This window comes from Molossus molossus, unplaced genomic scaffold (assembly GCF_014108415.1).
Source record: "Molossus molossus isolate mMolMol1 unplaced genomic scaffold, mMolMol1.p scaffold_m16_p_21, whole genome shotgun sequence".
Lineage (NCBI taxonomy): Eukaryota > Metazoa > Chordata > Mammalia > Chiroptera > Molossidae > Molossus > Molossus molossus.
This window is the reverse complement of record NW_023425357.1, coordinates 10,515,343-10,543,292: the sequence shown is the minus strand read 5'-3', so window position 1 is coordinate 10,543,292 and position 27,950 is coordinate 10,515,343. Positions and strand designations below refer to the sequence as shown.

The 27,950-nt window shown below is 51.6% G+C and overlaps 1 protein-coding gene across 2 annotated transcripts in view; it reads right to left on the bottom strand.

The window, feature by feature from the left end:
• The window catches only part of CATSPERG (cation channel sperm associated auxiliary subunit gamma), a 29,111-nt gene extending 9,521 nt beyond the window's left edge, over positions 1-19,590 (bottom strand). Inside the window, exons 1-16 of one of the 2 annotated variants that reach the window (XM_036275594.1) lie at positions 19,223-19,590; positions 19,082-19,135; positions 14,439-14,583; positions 14,031-14,157; positions 13,777-13,849; positions 12,286-12,441; positions 7,763-7,934; positions 5,795-5,932; positions 4,277-4,336; positions 3,953-4,072; positions 3,439-3,489; positions 3,205-3,334; positions 2,594-2,705; positions 1,583-1,741; positions 1,392-1,504; positions 194-407 (exon numbers count right to left, since the gene is read on the bottom strand). In XM_036275594.1, coding sequence (XP_036131487.1) covers positions 194-407; positions 1,392-1,504; positions 1,583-1,741; positions 2,594-2,705; positions 3,205-3,334; positions 3,439-3,489; positions 3,953-4,072; positions 4,277-4,336; positions 5,795-5,932; positions 7,763-7,934; positions 12,286-12,441; positions 13,777-13,849; positions 14,031-14,157; positions 14,439-14,583; positions 19,082-19,135; positions 19,223-19,477 — 2,079 coding nt within the window. In that variant the 5' untranslated portion in view covers positions 19,478-19,590. The remainder of the gene's footprint in view (positions 1-193; positions 408-1,391; positions 1,505-1,582; positions 1,742-2,593; positions 2,706-3,204; positions 3,335-3,438; positions 3,490-3,952; positions 4,073-4,276; positions 4,337-5,794; positions 5,933-7,762; positions 7,935-12,285; positions 12,442-13,776; positions 13,850-14,030; positions 14,158-14,438; positions 14,584-19,081; positions 19,136-19,222) is intronic. The other variant, XM_036275595.1, reaches the window with a different exon arrangement.
• Between the last annotated feature and the right edge of the window lie 8,360 nt (positions 19,591-27,950).

The following is a 27,950-nucleotide window of genomic DNA, read 5'->3' as shown; positions in this document are numbered from 1 at the left end:
CCAGCCCCTAACCCAAAGCAAAAGATCATACCCGGCCCTGCCCTGTTTCAGCCCCGTGGCCACAGCCGCAGAGCCCCCACCCCTGTGCCCGCTTTGCCTGATTCAGTTCGAGGCTGCTCCACGCTGTCCCACCCTCCGCAGTTCCGACTCAGCGAGCCCGGGCCGGGACAGCGCCCTGCCACCGGGCGCCCACCTTGTCGTACTTGGAGTGCAGCCAGAGCAGGTAGTAGACGAGGCCCTGATAGACAGCGAGCGAGTTCTCCGTATGGAAGCCCGAGGGCCCCAGGATGTGTGGCGGCTTCGCCCGGTAGCGCTCCTGGCGTGTGTAGATCTGCGGGTTGGGCAGGTCCCACAGGCGCATCGCCGTGAAGGGGCAGGAGTTGGTCAAGAGGAGCTTCAGGTGACTCCTGGGCGAGGGCGGTGGAGGATGGCGGTTTACTTTTCTGCGCCCCGCTCCCCAGGAGCCTCCACTGGCCTGTTTCCCACGGCTGCGCAGCGGGCTGCCCGAATCGCATCCAGCCCTGCCCTTCCTCCTCAGCCTCAGACCCTGGTGCCCCTGGACACATTCCCCTGGTCGTCCCCGGGCCCTTAGACCAGAATCTCGGACCGCATCCTAGACTCTTCTCCCCTTCCTGAGCCGCCCCCCCTTCCTCCACAGGTGGCCAGAAGGATGATGATGATTTTTAATCCTCACCTGAGGATATTTTTCTATCTATCTTTAGATAGAGTGGGAGGTGGGGAGAGAGAGAGAAACATAGATGTGAGAGAGACACATCGATTGGTTGCCTCCTGCACAACCCTGACCAGGGTCGGGAACTGAACCGCAACCCAAGTACATGTCCTTGACCGGAACTGAACCAACAACCTTTTGGTCCATGGACCGATGCTCTAACCACTGAACCACACCGGCCAGGGCCAGAAGGATTATTATTAAACACAGTAAACTCTGATGGGCAGTTCCTCCCCTTCATCCCATCATGGTTCCGCAGGACCCTTAATATGAAGCCAGGTCCTCCCTGCGACCATGGGCTCACCCTGCGGCCCTGCCGCCACCACTGCACTGTACCTGCGTCATACTTTCTCTCAGTTCTCAAACACCCAATATTTCTTCCCAGGGCCTTTGCACACATGGTTCTCCCATCTGGAACACCCTCCTCCATTTCATTACCTGGCCAGTCCTTCCTCACAGGTCACAGCTCATGTGCCTCCTCCTCCTTGAAGCCCTCCCTGATGCTCCCTGCCCCGCAGACTGAGTTAGGCCCTTCCTTTGAGCTTCCATAGGCCCTGACCTCCCCCATCAGAGCCCTGAGGTTGTCAGTGGGGGGTGGGGGCTTTGTGGGGGAGTGTTTGGGGCTCTGGCTACTGCTGTGCTCCATCCAGTCTCTTCTCACTTTTGTTGCAGCAAGTGGTAGTCGCTGCCCGGCTGCTGGTACAACAGAAGCAGCGCCACGGGCACAAGTCTCTTGATGAGCTGGCCTTGCTTGTTGATAACGAGGTACACCAGCTGCAGAGGAAGACAGGGCCAGGTGAGCTGGGGTCAGCCACCCTGCACCCCCGTCTCCCCACAGCCCCTGCCTGGCACCTGGTACAGATTGCTGTTTTCATAGAAGAGGGTAACCATGGTCTCCCCGGAGGCACGGGGAGAGGGCTGGCGCATCACCTGCAGGCTGAAGTACACCTCCCAGCCCCTGGATGGGAACAGCTTGTACACCCGATAGCTGCCTTCCAGGAGGTACCAGATCTGGGGATGCAACAGCCAGATGTGTGTCTTAGGGCCATGGTGACCTCTGACTACCGTCTCCCTCTGCCGAGGGTGATGGCCCCATTCCTTGAGGATTGGAGCTTTGGAGCTCACACCCCTCCTCTCTGTAGTACCCCCTCTCCACTTCCCAGAAGCCACCACCTCTGCCTCTAGCCCCCACCCGTCGTGATACATTTGTCCAGTGTTTCAGTCTCTGTTACTTGCGACTTAAGCATTTCTAATATGGACACAGCCCTAATGGGTCCCTAGGGCTGAGCTCTTTCCTTCCCCTCACTCTCCAGGGCCTCGCCTTCCCATCTCTGCACTGATCCCCACGCTCCTCAGCACGTTCAACTCGGAACCTCACCTCCTCCTGAGCCTCAGCCTCCAGGATGTCCCTCCTCTGTGGGCCTCCTCTGAGGCCCTTCCCGACACACACACCCAGGCTGGGTCAGGCCCCTTCTCTGAATGTCTACGGACTACTCTCAACTGTCACTGTCTGTCTTCCCAACTGGCCGGTCACCCCACAAGGGCAGGACCCAGGGCTCTCAGTTGCCACCGTGTCCCCAGCACGAGGTCAGGCCTCCAGTATTTATGAAAGGAACACCTGCACGAGGAAGTGAAAGGCCCCCTCTGGAAACCAGATCACGTAACTCTGAGCAGAAGTCTTTCACTCGCTCAGGGACTTTGGAAAAGACACGTAGCCTCTTTCAGTTCTGGGGTTCTCAGCTATGAATGGAGCTTTTGCTGCCCTCCCCCCACAGTCCCTGAGGGTGTTCCTTCCCCTTGGCCCCTTTACCCTGGGCTTGGGGTGGGCAGAGGGGCAGTAGGGAGAGGGGCAGGGTTGCCCACCTCCTCAGTTTCTGTGACAATGGCTAGCTCCCCATGGAACGAGTCAACCACGTACTTGATGGACAGCTGACTGGGGAAGTTGGCCAGGTAGATGAAGTGGTCATAACCATAGCTGCAAGGTGGAGATGGAAGCTGGGGGTGCCCAGGCAAGCCCCTGGAGGGGATCTGCTCCCCCTGTTCCGGCCGACACAATGCCAGAGCTCTTTCCTCACTTCGCCACTAGCTTCGTGAGACGGTGAAAAGCAAGCCTGGGATTCTAGCATTTGCTCCTGACTCCAAACCCTCTGGGTGACCTGTCCGTCTGTGAACAGGAGCTTCCGGCTAACCTGGCACATTGCCAGCGGCCCATGGCATTGGCTCAGGGGTCCCTAGTTTCCTGAGGTATGAAAAGTGCCCTGACCTTCCCCAGACAACACCTTCTACTGCTACATCAGTGGGACCTCACATCAGGGCCCCCACAGCCTCCCCCTCCTAGCCCTCAGCATCCAGCCCATGTTTTCCCCATCACAGTCCTCATAACTTCTGGACTTGGGCAAACTGGAGACTTGGTGACTTCAGAATGAGCCCCCACCCTGATGGGGCTGGGGAGGAGGAATATGCCCAGCCCCTACCTCTGCAGGAGGAAGTTGCCCCAGACGAATAGCAGGTTGTTAAATGGGTTGTGGGACATGCCCTTGGGCACCATCGGGACGTTGGTGTAAGACTCTGTCCCGAGGATCATCAGGAACTCCTGGCCTTGAGCTGGCCGGGGCAGAGGCACAGTGGACGTGGCAGTGAGGCAGGGTGACCTGGGCCCCTCCTGGCCCCCACCCACCTTTGAGGCCCCCTCTGCCTTCCCCTCCTACCATCAGGAATGAATTCCGGGATCCTGTAGTGAACGGACACGTATTCGGTGACTACAGGTCAAGAGAACACAGCAAAATCTGAGCTTTCAAAAAACCTGCAACTGGGCAAGTCACCACCTTCTCATTCCATCCAAAAACACCCTCCAATGGCTTCCTGCATGGGCTTCTTGGCCCTTATGAGAAAGATAAAAAGGCAGTGCCTTGGGGAAGAGGTGAGGGCGCAGGACTTCCTCCGCTCCTTGGCCGGGGTCCTCTGCACCCACACCGATTCTCAGCACAGGTCAAATCAAACCAAACCTCTTCACTGGGAGCCACAGACCCTTCTGGAGCTGGCTTCTGCTCGCTTCTTCAGTCCCCTCCCTTCCCCTTCCTGCTCTGTTCCAGTCACTTCGACTTCCTCTGTTTCTCCAGCCCACCAAGCCTGCCTGTGCCCCTTACCCAGGAGTGACACTTCCCTCTGCTGTCCGCTGTGTGATGGAGCCCCACCCCCCCTCCGCCGCGGAGCCCCAATTACCCAGGTTGTAGATGACCACCTGGGAAAACTTCTTGGCAGCGTTATCTTCACTCTCCACCAGCAGCAGCACATCATTGTCATCCCCAGAGTACACAGCCCAGGTTATGGAGCAGGTGGCAGCTGGAAGGGAAGGGGAGGCCCAGAGCAGTCCCCGCACCCGGCTCCTCTCCGTCACCTCCTCCCTGACTGCCACAGCCATCCCACCTCTGGAACTCTCCCCCTCTCCCCAGGACACGGCCGTCCTTTCCCTTCCCCATGACCTCTCCCACCCTGCCCTACTCCCCTCCACCCTACCCACCGCAAACCCCTCTGGGAGATGGGTACCTCTTATCTCTTGGCACACGGACCACAGCCTGGGCAGCATCTCAAAGGAAACACGGCCATCTGTAGAGCAGGGCAGGTCCATGCTCAAGCCCTTCCCATGCTCAGCCCAACAGGCACCCTGCCCCAGCGCAGTGCCGGTGCCCACTCCGTCCTGGGGCCTCTGGATTCCAGGGGCAGGTCTCACCCCCTGGCCGTTCAGTCACTCACACCTGGCCTATCAGAGTACGTCTGCCTCTGGTCTCAGTGACTGGCTCAGGTCCAGGCACAGGGCTAGAACTGGCTGACCGGAGTGGACCCTAGGACTCCTGCTGGAGCGAGTGGGGAAGAGGCTGCTCTTACTCTCCTGGGGCGATTCAAGATGGTGGGAGAAGATCCTCAAGCTCCTGGGAGCCCTCCTTCCCCCATCGAGAGGAGTGTCTACTCGTACACAAAGCTAAATCACAGGGCTCACAATAATAAACCCTTTTCTAGCACTGTTCTAAGACCTTTACAGATGCCAACTTATTTCATCTTTATAGCAGATACTAGTAGTAGTATCATTAGCCCCATTTTTCTGATGAAATGAGGCCAAAAAGAGAGGGTAAGTCACCTGTCCAAAAACACAGGTGACTTGGGTTGGAAGTGTTGGAGCGGTGTCTCTCTAGACCTGTGCCTTAATCACTATGCTATACTACCTTACCAAGAGATAGACAGAGTCTTGATAATATACCCTGTGAACCCCTGGATCCAGCCATGCCTGAAGTTGACATTCTGTCTTTTCAATTATAAGTCCTCAAATTCTTTATGCCTAAGTGATTTTTGAACTGGACTTCTTCTGCCATTTGAAACCAAACATAAAATGCAAGAGACATAAGATCCCAGGCACTATCCCCACAAATGCCTAAACCCACCCCCATTCATAGGGCCAACCTCCAGCTAGGGACCCCTTCTAAAGGCACATGGTAAAGGATAAGAGCCCAAGGTCAGAATTCTTGGAGGTAAGAGGGCAAGGAGGAGTCCTGTCTGGTTAGACAGGACTGAGCAGTGGTTAGAGCGTCGGCCCTCAGACCAAAGAGTCACAGATTTGGTTCCAATCAAGGGCACATACCTCGGTTGTGGTTCAGTCCCAGCCCTGGTTGGGGGTTGTGCAGGAGGCAACCAGTTGCTATGTCTCTCTTACATGGATGTTTCTCTCTCTCTCTCTCTCCCACTTTGTCTGAAGATAAATGGAAAAATATCCTCGGGGATTTCAAAAAAAAAAGAAGGCATGAAGGCCTGGCTTATGTGGTTCAGTGGTTGAGCATCAACCCCTGCACCAAGAGGTCACCGGTTCGATTACTAGTCAGGGCACATGCCCAGGTTGTGGGCCTGATCCCCAGTGGAGGGCATGCAGGAGGTGGCCATCGATGTTCTCTCTCATCAATGTTTACATCTCTCTCTCCACCTTCCTCTCTCTCTAAAATCAATAAAGAGAAAAAATTTTTTTTAAAAAGAAGTCATGGAGGAGTCTCTTGGGCTGCCAGAGGCCCCCACCCTTACCTGTGATGGTCCCAAAGTGGATGTAACCTTCATGCTTCCCAATGGTGAGGGCCAAGATGTACTCGGAGCTATTGCTATGAAGATGCACGGGGCACAGCCTCTTGATGCACTCGTTGGGCAGCACACGAACCCAGTTCTCTGCAGGGACCAGCATGGGGCGTCAGGCCCAGGCGTTCGAACCTGGGCTCCCCGTCCACATTTTCCTGGCCTTAGTGAGCCTGTTGTCATCCTCTCTCCCTGGAGCAGCTGCTCAGTGTGGTGACCAAGGGAGTCCTGGCATAGGGTCTCAGCTGTCTTTGAGAAAATCCTCCCGGCTCACCTTCTCTCCATGAGGCTCAGATTGGGCTTGACCCCACCCTTGCATTCCCCTGGCCAGAACAATTGGTTCTGAGCTGGACGTGTGACCAAGCAGGGCAACTCAGAGAGTCCCAGCTTGCAACTACTAGCAAAGAAATGCTCTTTCTTGGGGGCCCTGAGGATATAAAAGTCTGTAATTGCTGGGTGAATGGGGAGTCACCATGGTCACTACAGGACAGAGAGCTACAGTGAGTCCCTGGATCCAGCTATGCCTGAAACCAATATATTCCTGATTGTTGTTTTTCTAGCTATCTAAGTCAAAAAGCAACCCCCTCTTTTGGGCTTGAGCTCATTTTTAATTTGGTTCCTCCCACTGGCAAAGTGCCCTAAGAAAGAGAAAAATGAGTTGTTGATGCCCGGCCGGTGTGGCTCAGTGGTTGAGTGTCGACCCATGCACCAAGAGGTTACCAGTTCAATTCCCAGTCAGGGCACATGCGCAGGTTGTGGGCTAAATCCCCAGTGGGGGGCATGCAGGAGGCAGCCAACTGATGCTCTCTCTCATCAATGTTTCTCTCTCCCTCTTCCTTCCTCTATAAATAAATAAATAAATAAATAAATAAATAAATATTTTGTAAAAAATGAGCTGTTGAGAACATGCATTAAGTAAAGAAAAACATAGGTGACAAGTTTCTGTGACCCTGTAAGTCCAAGTGACCCTATGCCTAAATGATATGTCTCATTTGGATTGGGGGAAAACCTAGAACTAGGAGAGCTTTGGTATCATTTAAATGATGAGGCTGAATCCAAAGTCCTCTCTAATCAGTCTCCTTTGTGGCTTTGCCTGTCTCTGTCTCCTGTTTTTCTCTTACCCCATGCCTCTCCCCCCCCACCCTCAATTCCCCTCTTAGTATGTCTCTATGCCTCTCTATTTCTTTGTTGTTGTTGTTGTTCAGATAGAGTGGGAGGGAGAGAGAGGAAGGAGAGAGAGAGAGAAACATCGACGTGAAAGGGACACATCGAGTGGCTGCCACCCGTACGACCAACCAGGGCCGGGGACAAACTGCAACCAAGGTACGTGCCCTTAGCGGGAACCAAACCAGGTCTCTCTGGACCGCAGGCTGACGCTCTAACTGCTGAGCCAAACCGGCCAGGGGAGTACGCCTCTCTAAATATGGTTTTCTCTGTCTTTCTGATGCTATGTGTGTGTGGTTGTGTGTGTGTGTGTGTGTGATTGTGTATGTGTGTGTGGTTGTATGTGTGCGTGTGTGTGGTTGTGTGTGTGCGTGTGCGATTGTGTATATGTGTATGTGATGTGAGTGTGTGTGTGTGGTTGTGTGCATGCTCATGCTCATGTGTATCAGTGTGTGTCTCTCTCTCTGCTCCCTCCCTTCACTCTCAACCTCTCTCTTCCCTCAGCTGGATTCACAGTTCCTGGGAAGGTCAGGATGAAGGCCCCACCCCAGCAGAGAGAGTGGGAAAAGGCCCTCCAGGATGGGCAGGGTGATCAGGACCTTAGAAAGTCCCTTCAACACCCCCTCCCCACCCACAGCAATTCCAGCCCCAGGTACCACAGTGGATGAGTTCACTCAAGCGACTCCCGAGGCTCCACCAGGCAGTTCCCTTGTCCAAGATGCACAGACCCCTAGGCACGTGCCCAGCCGCACCCCTCACCGCTGCCATGGCCGCTCCCGTGGAGTGTGAGGTAGGTGCCTGTAATGTAGTACACGAGCTGGTTCTGCCGGATGAAGAGCATGCTCTCGGTGGCGATGGCGTCTAAGATGGTGGCAGTGAAGCCGGTCTGGGGGCAGTAGAAGGAGCCTACCCAGCAACTGTCAATGCTCAACTGCAGAGGAGCACAGCCACTGGTGAGCAGGTGGCCCTGGCCGCAGCCCCCGTCCTGCCTTGGGGGAGGCTCCTGCTCTGGTCACTGCTGGGGATGGACACATGCAGCTGCCCCCAGGGGGCCCCCTGCTCATCTTGCAGCAGCACCTCAGTGGCCAAACTTCCCCAACATGTCAAGGGAAGCAAGTGACCCAGGTAGGAGCCTGGGGCTTTGCGTGTTCCCTAAATCTGAACTGTGCACAGCCTGCTTGATGGCTATACCCACATGGATCCCAAAGATGCCATGCTTGGCCCAGGGCGCATATTTACTAATCCGATTCGAACTTGAACACAGTTGGCTGTTAGGCTGACGCCATCTGCACTTACTGACTGATGACTAACACTGACAATGTCACCAACAGTGGGAAAGCACCACCAAGGAAGGGTTCTTGCCTAAAAGATTGAACCTACATGTGACTGGGTTTTGGGAGCACTACCTCAATCCACTGAGATTTTGCTTCCCGGCAACTGTCGATAATTTGGCTCAAATAAACTCACAAGAATTCTCCAATAAATAAATAAATTTAATCAAGTTTCTAGAGCTCACCACCAGTTCATTGGCAATATGGGGTGTTATGGACTGTGTTCCCCTCCCCAACTTATATGTTGAAGCCCTAACCCCTCAATGTGACTGTATTTGGAGATAGGACCGTTAAGGAGATCATTAGAGGTAATCAAGGTTGGGTCATAATCCTATTATATGGGTAATCTTTTTTTTTTTTCCCCTTATTGGTTTTTAGTGAGAGAAAAAGGGACAGGAAGAGAGATAGAAACATCAATGAAAGAGAATCTTAACTGGCTACCTCCTGCACGCGCCCCCCCCCCCCCCACTGGGGATCAGGCCCACAACTGGGTGTGTGCCCTGACTGGGAATCGAACTGGTGACCTCTTGGTGCATGGGTCAGTGCTCATCCACTGAGCCACACTGGCTGGGCTAGACTGATGTTCTTATAAGAGGATGGGACACCAGAGATCTCTCTCTCCACTGTGCACCCAGAGAAAAGGCCCCGTGAGGACACAGAGGACACTTTCTGCACACCATGGAGAGAGGGCTCACTAGAAACCAGCCCTGCTGACGCCGTGATCCTGGACTTCCAGCCTCCAGAACTGTGAGAATATGAATTTCTGTTGTTTAAGCCACTCGGTCCATGGCGCCTTATTATGGCCTCCCAAGCCTGAGAAAATGCAGCCTCTGTAGTTCCAGGGAACAGAGCTGTTTTGAGCATAAAATCAATGCAGAGGAACTAGGTCTAAGAGATGGAATGAAACTCAGCTTTGGTGACATTGTTTGAAATCCTGGGTCAAGCTGGACCCGAAGTCCTGAATATTTCCTTTACATGAACCAACACTGTTTCTCTTCCATTTTTGGCAGATGGCCAGTTACCCCCAATCCATTCCCCTACACATTCTTTGTTAACTGAGTTTTAGTAGGGCACGCGCCACCCAGGTAAACATTATATTTTCCAGCCTCCCTTGCACTTGTGTTAGATAGGACAAGGGTCTCAAGGTCTGGTTCTTACTAAATGTTAAAATGTGACCCAGTATTTTGCAGACCAGCTGAATGCAGGATGAGCTTGACTGGAACCTAACCAGATATGTGTAGCCAACTGCCAAGAAAAAAGTGACAGGTAAATGACCAAATCAAATAATGTGTATAAGCAGTGGCTAAGCCTCTCTTCAGGAAGACAGAGCTTTGGCTTTGAACCCCCCGTCTCCTTTAGTTGACGCAAGTAAATAAAACCACCTTGCTACAATCATGTCCTGTTCTTCAATAGAACACGTCAAGCAGCGGACCCCTTGAATTAGGGCACAGTTGGAGGTAGCCAACTGACTAAGTCCTCACTAACAGAATGCGAGTGGAAGTGAAACTTGCTTAAAAGAAAACAGCTTGCTCTCTGCTCCTTCCTCTTCCCCGTTCCCTTCCCCCTGGGCTGGAATACGTGGGGAGGACCCCCGCTCCATCATACAGATGAGATCAGCCGGGGCCCAGGGGATGAGGCAGGAAGAACAGGGAAGGGGCGTGGCTTTCTCACTTCGGGATTGTGATGAGAACCAGCAGTAGCATCTGTTTAAGCTACTCCCTCCCTGGTCTCTTTGTCACAATATCTAAACCTGACCAATACATTGCCGACAAGAGCAGCACAGAGGGTAATCCGAGGGGCAGTCTGGAAAGGTGTGGGGAGGTGAAACAGGAGGAAGAAAAGGAGAGGAGACAGCACCGTGGGAGAAACCCCATGAGGACAGAATGAGAATAAACTGGCTTTCATTTTGGAGTGATGGAAAAGTTTTGGAACCAAACAGAAGCGGCGATTGCACAATATGAATGTATGAAATGTCACTAAATTGTTCACTTTGAAGTGGTGAATTTTACTTTTTTTTTTATCCTCACCCGAGGACATTTTTCCATTTTTTGTACAGATAGAGTGGGAGGGAGAGAAAGGAAGATAGAGAGAGAGAGAGAGAGACATCGACGTGAAAGGGTCACATCGAGTGGCTGCCACCCGCACAACCAACCAGGGCCAGGGACAAACTGCAACTGAGGTACGTGCCCTTAGCGGGAACCGAACCCGGGTCTCTCCGGACCGCAGGCCGACGCTCTAACTGCTGAGCCAAACTGGCCAGGGCTACGATACATTTTTTGAAAACAGTAACAAGGATGCCTGACGTTAGAATTGAACTCCACTCCTGTGACGTAAACCCCCTTCTCCGCCCTCCAAATCCCTTCCGCAGAATCCGTGTCAACTACATGTCCCGTGTGGGTCTTGGCTGCAGGAGTAAGGAAACAGCAACGGCTGGAAGACTTGGCCCAGAGGGCAGAAAGCTCACGGGACAGGGAGATGGTCTACAAACTGAACGCATTCGGTCAAGCAGGAATTCAGAGCCAGAGGGGAGCGGGACATTCATCTGCACAGGCTTCTCAGAAGTCGCGGGTGGGGCTTTCGGCTTTGATGGAAAGAGGCTGAGGCAACCTCTTGGGGTCGCTGTGGAGCACAACTGTTACCTTGGCCACCATTAACCACCAGCATCTTTTCCCATGATCTTGTGGCAAAGCCACCCTGATTTCAAGCTGGGGAGCCCTTCCTTCTCTGCCTCTCGTCTCAGCTGCCCTTCTCATAAGGATGGAGATGGTGGCTGGTGCTAAGCCAGGTGAAATATTCCAGCATTTTGGGACACATGACCCAAACCGGACCGATCAGGGCCAAGGATTTTTTAAAATGCTCTTTAGGCCCTGGCGGGTTTGGCTCAGCAGTTAGAGAGTCGGGGGGGGGGGGGGGGGGGGGCAACCAGTCAATGTGGCTCTATCACATTGATGTTTCTCTCTGTCTCTCTTCCTCCCTCCCATTCTATCTGATAATAAGTAGAAAAATACCCATGGGTGAGGAATTAAAAAAAAAAATCCAGAAGAAATGGAGCAGAAAACTGGAGTCCTTATCTGAGGCCCCAAGTCAAGTCAGGCCTGCAGCCTGCTCTGTGTCTGGGCTTTGCAATTCCGTGTACCTACTAAATCCACTCCTCTGCTTAAAGCAAACTGGGTTGGAGCTCTCAAACGTGTCTGTCATTCACACCAAAAGATCCCTGCTTCAGATACTTCTTCCCCATCCTGGGAATACTACAGGCTCACAAAGCCAAATTAAAAACCCTTGGGGCCAGATGTATATGGTGACTCCGAATTTCCAGCCCTTAGAAGGCAGTATGGCACATATACAGCATTCATATGTAAACCAGTAGGGCCCGGGGCAGCACCCTGTGATCAAACACCTTGAGATTTCTTCAGGGCAGAATCGGAATGTTAACACTAAACAGGATGCACAAAGATCAAGTAGCCTTTTAGCTTGGGTCAGTATTTCTTGACAAATGAATTTGAGCCCTAAATTTGTGAAAATGCCATTTTCAAAGCTTTTTGGATTTCAGAATTACAAATGATGGGCCTAGAAGTAACAATGCCTTCACTCACATAGTGCTCACTCTGGGTCCAGCTGATAGTAACTGATTTCATCCTCACACTGATTTTATGAGGGAAATATAAATATTATTCCCATTTTACAGAAGGGAAATCTGAGGCCCAGTGGGTGAAGTAACATGCCCAAGGTCACACAGCCAGGAGGTGGCAGAACCAGGATTTGAAGCCCGGCTGTCTGGCTGCAGAGTCTTATGTCCCTCCTTCATGCTATCTGCCTCTTGTGGGGATGGGGATGTCTTTGGGGAACCCCTCCATAGCCCCAGGCCACAACCCATTTTATGGGCTAAGGCCCAGCACCCTTCAAGCGGCCCCAGTCCTGGCCCCAGTCCTCGGTCTGCCTGGTACCTCTCACCTCCACGATAGAAAAGTCCTTGAAGCTGGTGTCAGTCAGCAGAATGGACTTCTCCTCAGGAATTCCTCCCAGGATGAGCACAGGTGCCTGGTCTACAGTGTACCACAGGGGCCTCGACGGGACATTCACAAATTTCACAGGTATCAGGTTGAAGAGCTGCGGGGGAGGGGCAGAAGGGCTGCTCAACACCCCACACCTCCCCATGGCTCCATCTCATTTACAGCAAAGCCAAAGTCCTTTCCCTGACCCACAAGGCCCCACAGATTTGTCCCTCACACCTCTCCGACCTCTTCCCCCCACACTCATCCTCTTGCTCACTCTCTCCCAGGCCCTGGGCCTCCTCGCTGCTTCTCTGACTGCCCAGGCACTTCCTCGTCTCAGAACCTTTGCACTGGCTGTTCCCCTGCATGCAATGCTCTTCCCCTAGGATCCGTGAGATTCCCTCCTCTCCTCCTTCAAGGCTTCACTCAGCTGTCAACCTTCTCCATTCTGCCTTCCTTGACCATCCATCAAACACTGCAGTCCCCTCCTGCACAGACCCAACCCGCACTCCCTCTGAATGCTATCCAGAGCACTTCCCACTTTTTACCCAGTAAGGAATTGACTTGATTTTACATTTACTGGTTTGCTGTCTGTCTCTCCCTCTAGAGCAGTGGTTCTCAACCTGTGGGTCGTGACCCCTTTGGGGGTCAAATGACCCTTTCACAGGGGTCGTCTAAGATATAACAGTAGCAAAATTACAATTATGAAGTAGCAACAAAAATAATTTTATGGTTGGGGTCACCACAACAGGAACTGTATTAAAGGGTCATGACATTAGGGAGGTTGAGAACCACTGCTCTAGAGGGTCAGTTCTAAGGGTTCAGGAACTTGGGTCAGTGTGTTCACTGTTTTGTTCCCATGGGGCCACCCTGTGTGCTCAGTAAGTGCCTGCAGAATGAATGAATGAATGCACCGTGATTAAGAATATGGGTGCAGCCCGACTGGTGTGGCTCAGTGGTTGAGCGTCAACCCATGCACCAAGAGGTCGCCGGTTCGATTCCTGGTCAGGGCACATGCCCAGGTTGTGGGCCCCATCCCCAGTGGGGGGCATGCAGGAGGCGGCCAATCAATGTTCTCTCTCATTGATGTTTCTCTCTCTCTCCCTCTCCCTGCCTCTCTCTCTAAAATCAATAAAGAAAAAAAGGAATATGGGTGCAGGAGTCAGGCAGACACAGTTTCAACTCTTGTTCCATGTGTACATGCTGAGAGACTGTGGACAAACGGTTTCACCCCTTTGGGGCCTCAGTTTTCTCCTCTGTAAAATGGGTGTGTAAGAACACCTTCCCTCTTGGGGTCAGCATGCCTGTGCATTTCGTAGAGCACTTCACCCACGGCCTGGCACAAAGTAAGCACTGAGTGGAGCCTGCCACTTGTGTGGGAAGGAATCAGCCCCGGCTCACTGTCTTCCACCCATGTCTCCTACCGCTCCCACTGTGCGGGACCCCTTACCTCATTTCCCACAGTGAACTCGAGTGTGTTGTCTTGCTGTCTCTTCAGGAAGCCATTGATGTTCATCTGAAACCTGGCAGTGGGTGTGGGGCAGGCACAGGCGAGAGTTCGGCTTCAGGGGCTCCTGCCATGGCCCACAGCCACCTCCCCACCTTAGTCCCTCCCACTGGACTCCTCCTGGCTTCTTTGGGAATCTGGAGATAAGGAAGTCCCTCCCGGAGTCTACCCCTGACCCTGGATGTGGGGAAGGGCACCTTGCATTGGGGATGAAGGGCCCCAGGCCATTGCTGCTGACATCCACATACATGACCACGCTGCCATTCTTGATGGGCATGGGCGTGTACCAGCTCATGACACACACCTCCTCTGCGCTGCACGGCTCTGCTGGTAGGCAGCGGGCACTGAGGCTGCTGGGATCTCCCTGCAACTCCTCATGTCCTGCTCTAGGCCATGAACCCCACTGGGGCCTTTGTGGAACCCCATCCAGGCCATGAAACCCGCTGGGGCCTCCTCCCCAAACCCTCCTCCATGTCACAGACCCCACTGAGGGCCCCCAAGAAGCCCCGCATTCCCACAAGGTCATGGACCTCTCTGAGGCCCCCAGGAATCCACCCACTCGCTCCTGCCAGGCTCACGTCCTCTCCAGACCCCCTCAGGCCCACCTTTGCTGCGGAAGGGGACAGCCTCCATCTGGATCTGCAGCTGCTCTAACTTCCAGTGATTGAAGTTAACTGGGGACTGGAAGGTGACCAGCACCACAGGCTTCAGCCCCGTCAGGTGTCCCTTGCGGACCAGAGCCTCGGAGGACTGAGGGTGAGATAGCCCCACAGGTGTGACCTTAAGATAACCTCTGGGCCCCCACTGCCCTGACCCCACCTTTAGTACCCTCTCTTCCTGGGCTGGGTAGGGAGAACAGACTCTCCACCACGGGAAGGCCAGAGAATATGGTCTAGGTGGAGCTGGGGTGGGGGACAGGCCAGGCTAGGAGAGGGGCCAAGGGGCTAGGAACTATGAAGGGAGTCAGGAGGTCTTCCTGGAGGAGGTGAGTCCAGGTCCCACGTCTTCAGACAGAATTTGAATGTAGGAAATACACAGAGAAGGGCAGCATGGGAGAAGCAAAATCGTGATGGTGTGAATGGACGGCACCCAGAACGACTAGTGGCCTCCTCTCTCCAGAGATTCCCAGGCCCCCTCGAGGTTTGCATTTTCCCTGCAGAAATGACACTCTGCCACACACAGCAGTCAGAAGACAGCCAGGTTCGGGGGCTGGGACCTGGGGTAAAGGTGAGATGGGACAGTGGACAGAAAGGACTGGGGAAGAGGGTGAGGGGGCAGCCGGGGACAACCTCCCAGAGATGCCAGGATCCTGGCTGGGCTGAGAAGGGCAGGCAGGGCGTAGGGTGGAGATGGAAGGAGGGAAGAAGGGTGCCCCGTGTATGAAACAAGCATAGGCAAAGGGTTGGATGGATCCCCAAGAAAAGGCTGCACTCAGGCTGCTGCGGGGGGGGGGGGGTTTGCAGTGGGGGCAGGGGGGCTTCGAGACCAGGGTGAGACACTGGGTCTAAGCACCGTTGCACAGGCTTTCATCCTGAGGAATGCTTCAGCCACAACCCTTTCTTTTTTTTTTCTTTCTTTTGTTAATCCTCACCCAAGGATATTTTTTTACATTGAGTTTTAGAGAGAACGGAAGGGAAAAGGAGAGAGAGAAACATCCGTGTGAGAGAGACACATCTATTGGCTGCCTCCTGCATTAGCCCTGACCAGGGCCAGGGATCAAACCTGCAACCCAGGTATGAGCTCTTGACCGGGAATCGAACCCACGACCCTTTGGTGCACAGGCCAATGCTCTAACCACTGACCCACACCGGCCAGGGCCAGCCAGGACCCTTTTGATCCTGCCGAATATACCTGTCGCAGCCAAATCACCTGTGGTTTCCAATCACAGAGTAGAGGTGCTGGTGGAGCAAGGAGCTCCTCCCTGTCAGGGCAACAGCGGCCACAACCACCCTGGTTCTGTCAACCCTCAAGTCCTGCCTGGACCATGCATCAGTGGCCTCCTTGGGGTCCCTGCTCCCATCCCCACAACAGTCTGCTTCCCTCACACAGCAGGAGGAAGCCTGTGAACACCTGAGTCAGATCATGTCCGTCCTCTGCTCAGAACCCTCTCATGGCTCCGTCTCACTCAGAGTGAAAGCCAAGTTCTCACTAGGGTTCATGGGGCCCTAGTCACCTCCCTGACCTATCCCCTCCCACTGTCCCTGCACTCCCTCTGCCCCAGCCACACGGGGCTCTTTGAGGTCGTCACTCACACTGGCTTCTTTCCTCCTTCGGGGCCTTTGCGCTGGCTGTTCCCTTGGCCTGGAATGCCCTACCCTGTTCTCATCGCCATCCCTTCTCATCATTCCAGTCTCTGCTCAAGCCTCTTCAGAGAGACCTTCCCCTACCACTCAGCTAACCCTCCTTTCTGACACAGCACCTCATTTTCTTTTCTTTGCATGGATTCCTCTTCATAAACTTTTGTATGTTATGTTGATTCCCTGGTGGGCTGAATCCGTAAGAAAAACCTGGCTGTGTTGTTCATCATGGTACCCCACCCCATTGTAAAAGAAAGAGAATCTGACCCATAGTAGGTGTTGTATGAACAAATAAAGGTATTATTACCACACTTGTACAGATAAGGAGAGAAGGTTCATGGGCTGCGGATCAAACCTGCAACCCTGGTATGTGCCCTGTCGGGGCCATTCAGGAGGCAATTGATCCATGTGTCTTTCTCACATGGATGTCTCTCTCTCTCTCTCTCTCTCTCTCTCTCTCTCTCTCCTTCCCTCCCTCCCTTCCACTCTCTCTAAAAATCAACAGAGAAATATCCTCAGGTGAGGATTAACAACAACAACAACAAAAACCCACGATGAGATACCATTTCACACACACTAGGATGGCTACAATAAAAAAGATGGACAATGACTCTAGACACTTGCTGGCATTCACTGAGCCGGTTCTGTGAACCAGACACCGTGCTAAGTGCTTCACATGTATTTAATCATTTTACAAAAGGGGGCGTGATCATTGCCTCATCCTTGTTGAGGAGGAGGAGACTTTGGTACAGAGAAGTTGAGTAACTTGCTTTAGATGACAGCTATTATGGTATGGCATCTGAACCAGGCAGCCTGGCTCTAAGAGTTAATGACAATGCTATACTTCCTCCAAGTAAATGTTAATCAATGACAGATTCAAACCAGGTCTGCACTTCACTTCTAGACCACAACATCCCATTGTCTTCAAAAGCTTACTTGAGTCAAAACAGTCTTGAAAAAGAACAAAGTTTGAGGACTCAAACTTCCTGATTTGAAAACTTACTACAAAGCTACAGTAATCAAGACTGTGTGGTAGCAGCATATGGATAGACATATAGATCAATGGAATAGAATTATACCCAGAAATAAACCCTTACCTTTATGGTCAATTGATTTTTGACAAGGGTGCCAAGACATTTAAATGGGGTAAAGAATGATATTTTTAACAAATGGTACTGGAATAACTGGGAATTTACACGTCAAAGTTGGACCCCTACCTCACATCATACACAAACATTAATTTAAAATGTTTTGAAGACCTAAATGTAAAAGCTAAAACTAAAAGCTCTCATAAAACAAACAAACAAAACATAGGAATAAGTCTTCATGACCTCTAGTTAGGCAAAGCCTTCTTAGACAATACCAAAAGCACAAGAAGTAAAACCCCAAAATTTGATAAATTGGACTTCATTGGAATTTAGAACTTAGCTGCTATTTTTGTTGTTAATTTTCACCTGAGGATATTTTTTCCACTAGGATGGCTACAATAAAAAAGATGGACAATGACAAGTGTTGGTGAGGATGAAGAGAAGCAGGAACCCTCATAGACTGGAATGTAAAATAGTACAGCTGCTTTGGAAAACAATCTGGCAGTTCCTCAGAAATGAAACAGAGTTAACATATAAATAATCAATTCCATTCCTATGTATATACCAAAGAACTGAAAACATGTTTACACAAAAACCTGTACACAAATGTTCAGAGCAGCATTATTCATGACAGACCCCCCCCCCCCCCCCAAAAAAAAAGTAGAAATAGCCCAAATGTCCATATCCATTAATGAATGGATAAACAAAATGTAACATATCCAGCCCTGGCCAGTTTGGCTCCGTGGTTAGAGCGTCCGCCCACGGACCAATGAGTTGCAGGTTCAATTCTGGTCAAGGGCACATGCCTAGGATGCAGTTTGTCCCTGGCCCTGGTCAGGGTCATGTGGGAGGAAACCAATTGATGTGTCCCTCTCACTTTGATATTTCTTTCTCTCTCTCTCTCTCTCTCTCTCTCTCTCTCCCTCTCTCTCTCTCTCTCCCCCCTTTCTCCCTCTCCCTTTCTCTCTCTCTCTCCCTCCTTACCTCCTTCCCACTCTATCTGAAGATAAATAGAAAATTATCCTTGGGAAAAAAATATATATATATATACTTGGGTGAAGATTAAAAAAAAAAAGTAACACATCTATACAGTCGAATATTATTCAGCCATAAAAAGGAAGTCCTGATAGATGCTATAACATGGATGGGCCTTGAAAACATGCTAAGTGAAAGAAGCCAGACACAAAAGGCTACATACTGTATGATTCCATTCATATGAAATATCTAAAATAAGCAAATTCATAGGGACAGAATGTAGATTAGTGGTCTCCAGGGTCTGGAAGGGTAGGGGTACAGGGTTTCTTTTTGAGGTGATGAAGATATTCTGGAATTGGATAGTGGTGATGGTTGCACAATTTTGTGAATACACTAAAACTATTGAATTGTATACTTTTTTTTTATCCTCACCTGAGGACATTTTTCGATATTTTGTTCAGATAGAGTGGGGGGGGGGGGAGAGAAACATCTACGTGAAAGGGACACATCGAGTGGTTGCCACCCACACGACCCAACCAGGGCCTGGGACAAACTGCAACCGAGGTTCGCACCCTTAGCAGGAACCAAATCCGGGTGTCGCTGGACCGCAGGCCGACGCTCTAACCGCTGAGTCAAACCGGCCAGGGCTGAATTGTATACTTTAAACGATGAATTTTATGGTATGTGAATTATATCTTAATTTTTTTATACGGCAAAAAATACATAAAAAATTTACTTGAGTACCTACTATGTGCTTGATGGGGCACTAGCATTTTTGTGAATCTTTAAGGGCCCCCAGGGTTTGGTGGTGTCAGAACCATTAAAATGTTAGAGATGGGGAAACTGAGGTTCACACAGAATGAGCCCCCTGCAGCTGCACGAACTCACCTCTCCCTTGCAAGAGTAGTTGATCTTCAGGTAGTAAGGGAAGCCCAGGTATTTCTGCAAGGAGAGGATGGGCAAATGTCCAGAGCCCAGTGGGGTGCAGGTCCAGGACCTCTCCCGTTAGCCTGACCCCAGTCCCCTCACCTCGTCCGGGTCGATGGGCGCATCCACCAGAAGGTGGAACACGCTGCCCACTGTGTCCACGGGCTCTTGATCAAAGAAGCGGTCACTCCCTTCGTTATTGCCTATCATCTTAAACTTGTTCAGGACAACCTGCCAGGCGCACTCCTGGGTATTCTTGACAGCCCACATCCTCCACGGTGACAATAGCACCACCAGCAGTGACCACAGCATCCACAAGACTCGGGGTCTAGGCCACTCTGGGCCAGCAGGGCTCATCACGGGGCAGCGCACAGCGTAGCTCGAATCTGGAGAATGCAGGGATTAAGACTGCTCCGGGGCCGCCTTCTGAGATCCCGTCTTTATCCTGTGCTTCGCTCAGCTCTTGCGCTTGGCCCGCACCTGCACTGAGCCTCGCCTCTGCTAGGACTTCTGGCCCCGCCCCTGCTATTGCTCTGGCCTCCGCGTCTGCTTCAGACCTCGCTCAAGTCCCAAGTCCTGCAACTGCCAGCACGCGAGATCCCACCTCTATTACTCCAGGTCCCGCCCCAACTGTCGCTCCTGATCCTTGTTTTGCTCCGTCTCCTCCTCTCGCCCCTGAACCTTGCCCCATCCTTGTTCTTTGCTCTGCGCTTGCTCTGCATCCCTACCCTACTCTTCACCTAGTCTCGGCATCTGTTTCTCGCCTTGGCTGCGTCCCACCGATTTTCCCCAGTCCTGCTACTCCCGCTGATCCCGTACCTGCACCTGCACCTGCACCTCGCCCCGCCCCCACGTCTTGCCGCGCCTGCCCACTTCTCTTCGCACCGCCCCTTTCTCCTTGTTTGGGTCTTGCCTGCCTACCGGATCCAGTATCTAGCCCCGCCCCTCTCGCGGCCTGGGACCTTCTCCACACGCCCCGCCTTGACAAGCTGTTCCGGAGCCTGCTCCTCGCCCCGCCCCCGTCAGTGGCCCGCCCCCTCAGCGGCCCGCCCCCTCAGTGGCCCGCCCCCTCAGCGGCCCGCCCCCTCAGTGGCCCGCCCCCTCAGCGGCCCGCCCCCTCAGTGGCCCCGCCCCGTCGGACTCTGCCTTCGCCCTCTCCGCGCTGCCCCTCTCCGTGTTCCCTGGTGGCACCTTCTCGATCTTCACACGCTGAACCGCGACACCTTTCGTCCCACCCCCCTCTCCTCACCACCCCTTTCCAAGCCCTGGACTACAATGGGCTCTACGCCCGCCGCTACTCGTCACACCTCTTAGTCCCGCCGCGCTTCTCGCCCCGCTCTGCCCCCCGCCGCCCGGTCCTTCCTCTCTGCTCCCTTTCCCTGCCTCTCCTCCTCCCCCGCTCCTTCGCCCGCGTTCCTCCCTGGGACGGCACCAGAAACCTCGCTTTCCCCCGGCCCGCGGTACCAGTCACTTGGGTAAAACCGGCCAACCGTCCCTCAGCCGCTAGGGTCCCGCCCCACTTTTGCCCGGTCTCAAAATGGCCGCCCGCACTTCCACAGCCGACTTCTGCCCCCTCGCGGCCGCCGGCCGGTCTCCGCCGCCACGCGCAGCCTCACGGGCTCCTAGGGCTTCGCGGCGATAGGAGGCGGACGCTCGACACCCAGGCGCGCCGGGCTTGTCCAGCAGGGGGTGCTGGAGGCAAAGTGTGTGGTACCTGCGCGTGCTTCTACCCAAGGGGGCTTTTATGTAAAAAATTCCACACCGAACGAAAAAGTTTGGCCTCCTTGTGGGAATGAATCCGACTGCAGCTTAACGCTCTTTACAAGACAGGGACAAAGCAGCCATCGTGTGGAGTTATTGTGGGAAGTCAATAAGGGAACACGTGAGTGCCTGGCACAAATAGGGACTCAGACCATGACTTTTTAAAATCTTCACACTAGGAGATATAGAGATAGAGATAGAGATAGAGATAGAGATAGAGATAGAGATAGAGATATATAATTTATAATTATATTTATATTTATACACACACATACCTGTGTGTATGTGATATATATATATATACATATATACACGAATATATATGTATACGCATATATATATATACTTTTTTTAGACAGGAAGAGAGAGAGAGAGAGAAACATGGATCTGGTGCCGCCCTTACACGCTGCCACCAAGAGGCAAACCCAACCTAGGTATGTGCCCTGACCTGAATCTCATGAGCCTGCAACCTTTCTGCTGTTCCGGAGGACGCTCCAACCAACTGAGCCACCTGGCCAGGGCAGACCATGACTTGATGAACTGCAAAGCTGACTTTTCACTAAACCCATAGTTTTCCAACTTTAGTGTGTATTAGGCTTGCCAGAAGAGCTTGTTAAAACAGGTTGTTGGGATCCACCACCAGAGTTTTTGACTCATTAGATCTAAGGAAGGGCTAAAAAGTTTGTACTTCCAGCAAGTTTCCAGGTGTGAGTGTTACCGGAAAGGGGACCTGGCCCTGAGTGTGGGTTCTTGACTTCGTGCAGGAAAAATTTTACAATACAAGTCCAGATAAAGAGTATCTGTCAGATCGTTACTACTTGCTTTTTCATTTCAGCAAAAGACCCTCTAAGCCTTGTTGACTGACAGTCTTACAGACTCCGAAAGGAGTTTATAATTTGCTGTGATCACTAATCTGTTTTCTTCTTCTGTTTTCATAGGCATTCTCTTTATTAAATACCTGATTATTTGTTAACACAATATAGGTCTCACTTTAGAAGCCCATCTGCATCACCACCTTCTTGAGACTCAACAATGTAACTAGACTGACTTATTTTCAGGACTAAATAATTGAGTCAATGAAATAGGAAACAATCTACGAACTTCACTTTTGGAATGATACAATTGCATATCAAGATGATGATGCTTCAGGGATTGTATCCTATCCCTACTTTGGAAGGATCAGCTAACAGCCTCTCGTTTCAGTCTCTGATCCCATTCCCTTGTCCCCCTTAGATCAGGCAGGGAGAGACTTCCATACCCTATGTACACAGGGATCCTAGCCCTTGTCAGCAGAAGCAGTTATGGAAGACAGGCAGTCCTCCCTCATCACCCCTAAAAGATTTTAGGGATGGAAGTCTCTGACTGGGGAATATGGCCAATAAGCCAGGACAAGCAGAATAGGGAAACTGAGACAGATAGTTAAACAGCAGTTTGTACCATCTAGAAAATCCTATTTTCCCTAAACCAGGGACACTTAAGAGTAAAGAGTGTAGCCCTGGCCGTTTTTGCTCAGTGGTTAGAGCGTCCGCCTACGGTCCAGAGAGACCCGGGTTCGGTTCCCGCTAAGGGCGCGTGCCTAGGTTGCAAATTGTCCCTGGCCCTGGTTGGTCATGTGGGTGGCAGCCACTCGATGTGTCCCTTTCACATCAATGTTTCTCTCTCTCTCTTCCTCCCACTCTATCTGATCAAAAAATGGAAAAAATGTCTTCGGGTGAGGATTAAAAAAAAAAAAAAAAGAGTAAAGAGTGTAGAGTGTACTTCTTCCCAACCAGAGGCCACATAGCTTAAATCACCCTACTCGGGGACAGATAGCAGATATCCAATTAGTGCCATTTGCCAACCACACCCAAGGACAAACGAAGTTAAGAGAATAATCCTCATTTTGGTACATCAACAGAAAGCTGATAAACATTCTACTGAGATCCTTCCCTAAGACCTCCCCTAAGCACCCAGCCTTTAAATCCCCTCAAAACGAAGGTCCAGCTCGTGCTCTCCCTCCCAGAAGCGCACTCGAGCGTCTTCCCACCTTTTTCCTCCACAGGTGAGCATCTCCTAAACTCTAAGGGACCCCACAAGGCTTGAAACCAGGGACGCAATGGGCAGGGGCAGTTCACCTTGGGTAAACCCCCTGAACCTGTCCTCAAGGGCCCCTTTTCTCTGACTTCTTTTTTTTTTTTTCCAATCCCCACTCCCCTTCAAGCCTCCCTATGCTTCTTACCACTCTCTCTCTGACTTCCTAATGAGCCAAAGCAGCCCAGCCTAGGCTCATTTATTTCCCAGCCCTTTCTTGTGTCACTGTCCCAGCTTTAATAAACGTCTTCCAAAATTCACCTGGACTCGTGCTGTGAAGTTTTTCCTGCATGAAGTCAAGAACCCACACACTATTGGCCTGCCGTAGAAAGACCCATTGCGGGCCAGGTCCCTTTCCAGTAACATGGGGGCCAAAAAATAAAAATTCCCTTCTGCTTTCTACGTTCTTCTGGCCGGAATAATGATCAAATTAATATGAAAGGGATTCACAGGAGAAAATTTCTGTATTCAAGTTTCTTGCAGATGTCCATGCAGGGGTGCCATAAGACAGCAGACCCAAAGAAGGTTGGGGCAGTTGAAATTTATATGCCATTCAGGAGGTAAGGAGAGGTGGGGGGTTGTGGTTTGGGACTTCAAAGGCAGGAAGGCAATTCACGTGGAGGTAGAAAGCAAATGTTTAGTAAATAAATGTTTGCTGAGCCATGTTAACAATGGGACACAGAGAGGACTTTGATCACATGATAGACAGGTTCATATTAAACTATAGTTATCTATGATGATAGCTCCCTTCCCGGAGCAGGTCCTCTATCTTTTGTTCCTTAAAAATAACCAGCTTGAGCCCTGGTCAGTTTGGCTCAGCGGTTGGAGCGTCAGCCTGTGGACCAGAGAGTCCCGGGTTCGGTTTCCGCTAGGGGCACGTACCAAAAAATAAAAAATAAAATAATAATAACCAGCTTGAAATAATCAGTATCCCAAAAGGCATATTTTGTGGGTGGTGAACTTTAGTTCCACTCATAGGTGATGCTGATACCAATGGTCTAGGGACCACACCTTGGAAACCCGTTCCCTAAAACCTCCCATGATTCCCCAGACCCTCAGGAAAGCCTCCAAAGTTGGTTTCCAGAGCCCTGCATGATCTCATGCCTGTTGGCCTTCCTATCCAGCTCATTTCTTTTCCTCCTCGAGACCCGTGTAGCCCACAGCCTAGTGGACTTAAATTCCTGGATGAGGCGTGCCCTGTCCTCCAGACTGCTGTAGCACCTTCTGAAACACGTCTCTTTGTCCACGGCTGACCACTCTCCTTCCCTGGGCTCTTTGTGATACATGACCAGCCTCTGCCCCTCCCCTGACCACACTAGGTCCTGACCATGCGGGAACCGGTCTTTGTTTCCCACGGAATTAGAGTCCGGGATGACAGGGCCTAGGGTGTCCTCTGTCACTGTTGTTCCCAACTCTGTCCCACACAGAATAGGTGTTTTGTGAAATGAATAGCTGATGGATGTCTAGGCTCCCCACCCCCGGCCCACCCCATGGGCCAGGGAGGAGTGACTTCATCTGAGAGAGGAACCCAGCAGCTGTGTACCTGAGCCCTTCTAGATTCCCCAGCAGAGAGACTGGGGTCTTCTCGTGGCACCTCCCACTCAGAAATACAGTCCCTCAAGGGGCAGTGCCTGTTAGACCTTGATGCACAAGGTCCACCCCGCATCCTTCATGCCACAGACTGCCACCACCGCGCCCATTAAGGAGACACTGGAATAATTCTGGGGGTGTGTCCTAGAGGGGTTGCTGCGGACATTTAAAAGGAGATGAGAGCCTGGCCGGTGTGGCTCACTGGTTGAGCATCAACCCATGCACCAAGAGGTCACCAGTTCGATTCCTGGTCAGGGCACATGCCCAGGTTGTGGGCCCGATCCCCAGTGGGGGGCCTGCAGGAGGAGGCCAGTAGGTGTTCTCTCTCATCAATGTTTCTCTCTCTCTCTCCCTCTCCCTTCCTCTCTCTAAAATCAATCAATAAATTAAATATATATATATATATATATATATATATATATATATATATATATATATTTGTGTGTGTGTGTGTGTGTGTGTGGTATGTGCCCCTAACGGGAACCGAACGTGGAACTCAACTGCTGAGCCAAACTGACCAGGGCTAAAAAAATATCTAAAAAGGGTATGAGACCTACTTGTGTGTCTCTGGAATGATCTACGAATTCCTCTGGGTTGGTGAAAAAAAAAACCAAAGTGCAGAAATGAGAATAATATTAGAAAAAGTATATAAAATTATATATATATATATATATATCTTATAGAATATAAAGAAAAGTGCAGAAATGCTGGTAATAATGGCGTCAACATTTTAATGAATACTAGACACTGTTCTAAGAGCTTTACAGATATTAACATGCTTAATTCTCTAACAAGTTCATGAGGTAGGTGCTATTATCTTCCCATTTCACAGATTGGCAAACTCAGGCCTAGGGAGGCAGAATCTGCTGCCTGACTGGGTGTGACAGAATTCAGACTTATTATACCCAGGGACTCTGCCTCCAGAGTCTGCAATGGTCACCCCCTCACCATACTAGGTACCACTTGGGAAGAGCAAAAGAAAAACTGACACACGTGTACACACACATGTATATTGCTGGTATTTGCCAAAGAAATCAGTCAACACAGCCTGAGAGTGGGAGAAAGGCTGACTGGCCCCTGGCCACTCTTGGACCTTTGGAACTTTTAGCATGCACCTTTGTTTTTCAATGTCGTCAGCTGAACGGGCTCCGGTTTCTTTTTCTAGAAGGGGAGAGCCAACTGCCTCCCCACCGGCCGCTGACTTTAACAGCAAGGTCAGCAGTGACCATGATGAGGAAACAGAAGACTGGGAGGCTGAGACAGAGCCGGACAGCAGGTGTCCCTGAGCTCCCATGCGACAAGGTGACCAAGACCTTGCTCAAATCCCAGCTTTGCACTTGCTGTGTGACCTTGGGTAAATTGTTTAACCTCATTGGGCCTCCCTTCCTCAACTGTAAAATGTAGTGATAATGTACCTAACAGAGTTGCTGAGAGGGGTGAATAAATTATTATGTATCGAGGGCTTGGAGCAGCGCCTAGCTCACAGTAAATTCTAAGGGTTTCCTATGATTGTTATTAAAACAATCTTGTGGGCCCTTTTTAGCATGATTGGACAATGTTGACTTCTCCCTTCCTAAAATACTCTCAATTCTTTCCAAGATTCCCCACCCTCCTGGTTTTCCTACTGCTCCCTGGAACTCCTTTTCTGTCTTCTCTGTAAGCTGTTCTCTCTGGTAGGAGGATATTGGTTGACGGGGCTTTAGAAAAAGAAGCCCCCTTTTGCCATACTTACCCTTGAACTTCGGCCCCTATTTGTGTCCACCGTGCCGGCTAGGCATCGCTTATGTACATCCCCACCTGCGTAATTGTGGGATGGCCCTGGCTGGTTAATTAATCTGCACCTCTCCCACTCTCCTGCCTTCCTAATAGAAGCCCAGTTTCATTCAAGTATTCCCCAGCCTCCAAGCCGAAACCTCCCCCCTAGCCTCAGCTCTGGGGGCAGGGAGACTCCTGAGGAATTCAAGCTAATCCTGGGTTCCTCAGGCTAATGATTGGTGCAGGATGGGCATGAGATGGAAGAGGAAGTCTGCTGGAAGGTGTTGGGAAAGGTTTTCTTGCTTCCAGAGACAACATGGAAAATGATGCCCCTCTCTTGTGCTAAAAATGATCATGTCTGGCTCTGATGCTTGGACCTGCAGCAGCCACTTTGGGGCCACAAGAGGACAGCCCATGTGGGAGCCAAACCTTCAGCTGAGGGTGGCAAAGAGAGGACCCGGGGTCACCAGACTCTCCTGGAGCTATGACGGCGTCAGGCCCAGAGCTCTCCTCAGCTCTGGTGATGGCAATGTTACCTGCTGCCCAAATCTTTCCTTACTGATACAAATGTATAAATACCCGCAGGCTGATTTCTCAGGTCTGGTCTCTCACTCCCACCCAGGGCGCCATACCTCAGGGCCTTGGTTCCTGTATCTGTCTGCAGCCTCAACCACTCTGAACCTCAGCCCTGGAGGTTCTGTCAGACCTCCTGATACCTTCCCCTGGGTGTCTTTGGTCCCTCACACCCACCATGTTCCAAATAGCCTCAACACCTCCCCTCAAACCTGTTTTTCCTCCGAGGTCCCCATCTGAAGTGCAGCTGACCACCCCTTGGGCCTTTCCCTGGCTTTGTCCCCTCTCCCAAGTCTATAAGGCCTAAGCCTGCCCATGGCCTCCTGAGCATCCTCCACCTGCACCTCCTCCCGTTGGCCCTGCCCAGCCCGTCGCCTCCTGCTTTGTTCCCGCTCCAGCCTTTCTGGGCGCCCAGCCGTTGTCTCCCCCTCTCCTCTATATCCACAGAAAACCTGGGGGGTCTTCCTAAGGCACAACCATGACCTCTCCTGCTCACAACCCTTCCGTGATGCTCTAGTGCCCTCAAGAAAAGCTAAGTTTCCCAAGCTAGTCATTTAAAGACACTTAAGAGGTGCCCATGTCAGCCCCGGCCAGTTCGGCTCAGCAGGTAGAGCGCCGGCTGGTGGAACAAAGGGTCTTGGGTTTGATTCCGTTCAGGGGTATGTACCTGGGTTGCAGGTTTGATCCCCGGCCTCGGTCGGGGTCATGCAGGAGGCAACCCATTGATGTGTCTCTTTCACATCAAGGTTTCTCTCTCTTTCTCTTCTCCTCCTCCCACTCTATCTAAAAATCAATGGAAAAATATCCTTGGGTGAGGACTAACATCAAAAAAAACAAAAAAGGAAAAAAAGAGGGGCCCATGTCAACCACTCCACCCTGCTTCCCCCATTCACCCCACACTCTTCACAGAAGCTGATGCCCAACGTGCTCTCCTACCTCCAGGTCTTTGCACGCACGGCTCCTTCCGCCTGGAGTGCCCTCCCTGTGCCCTTTCCACTTGCCCACTATCAAGGCCCAGCCCAGGTGCCCCCGCCCTCTGTCACCCCCACAGCGGTTGGGAGAGGTAACAGCTCAGTAGATG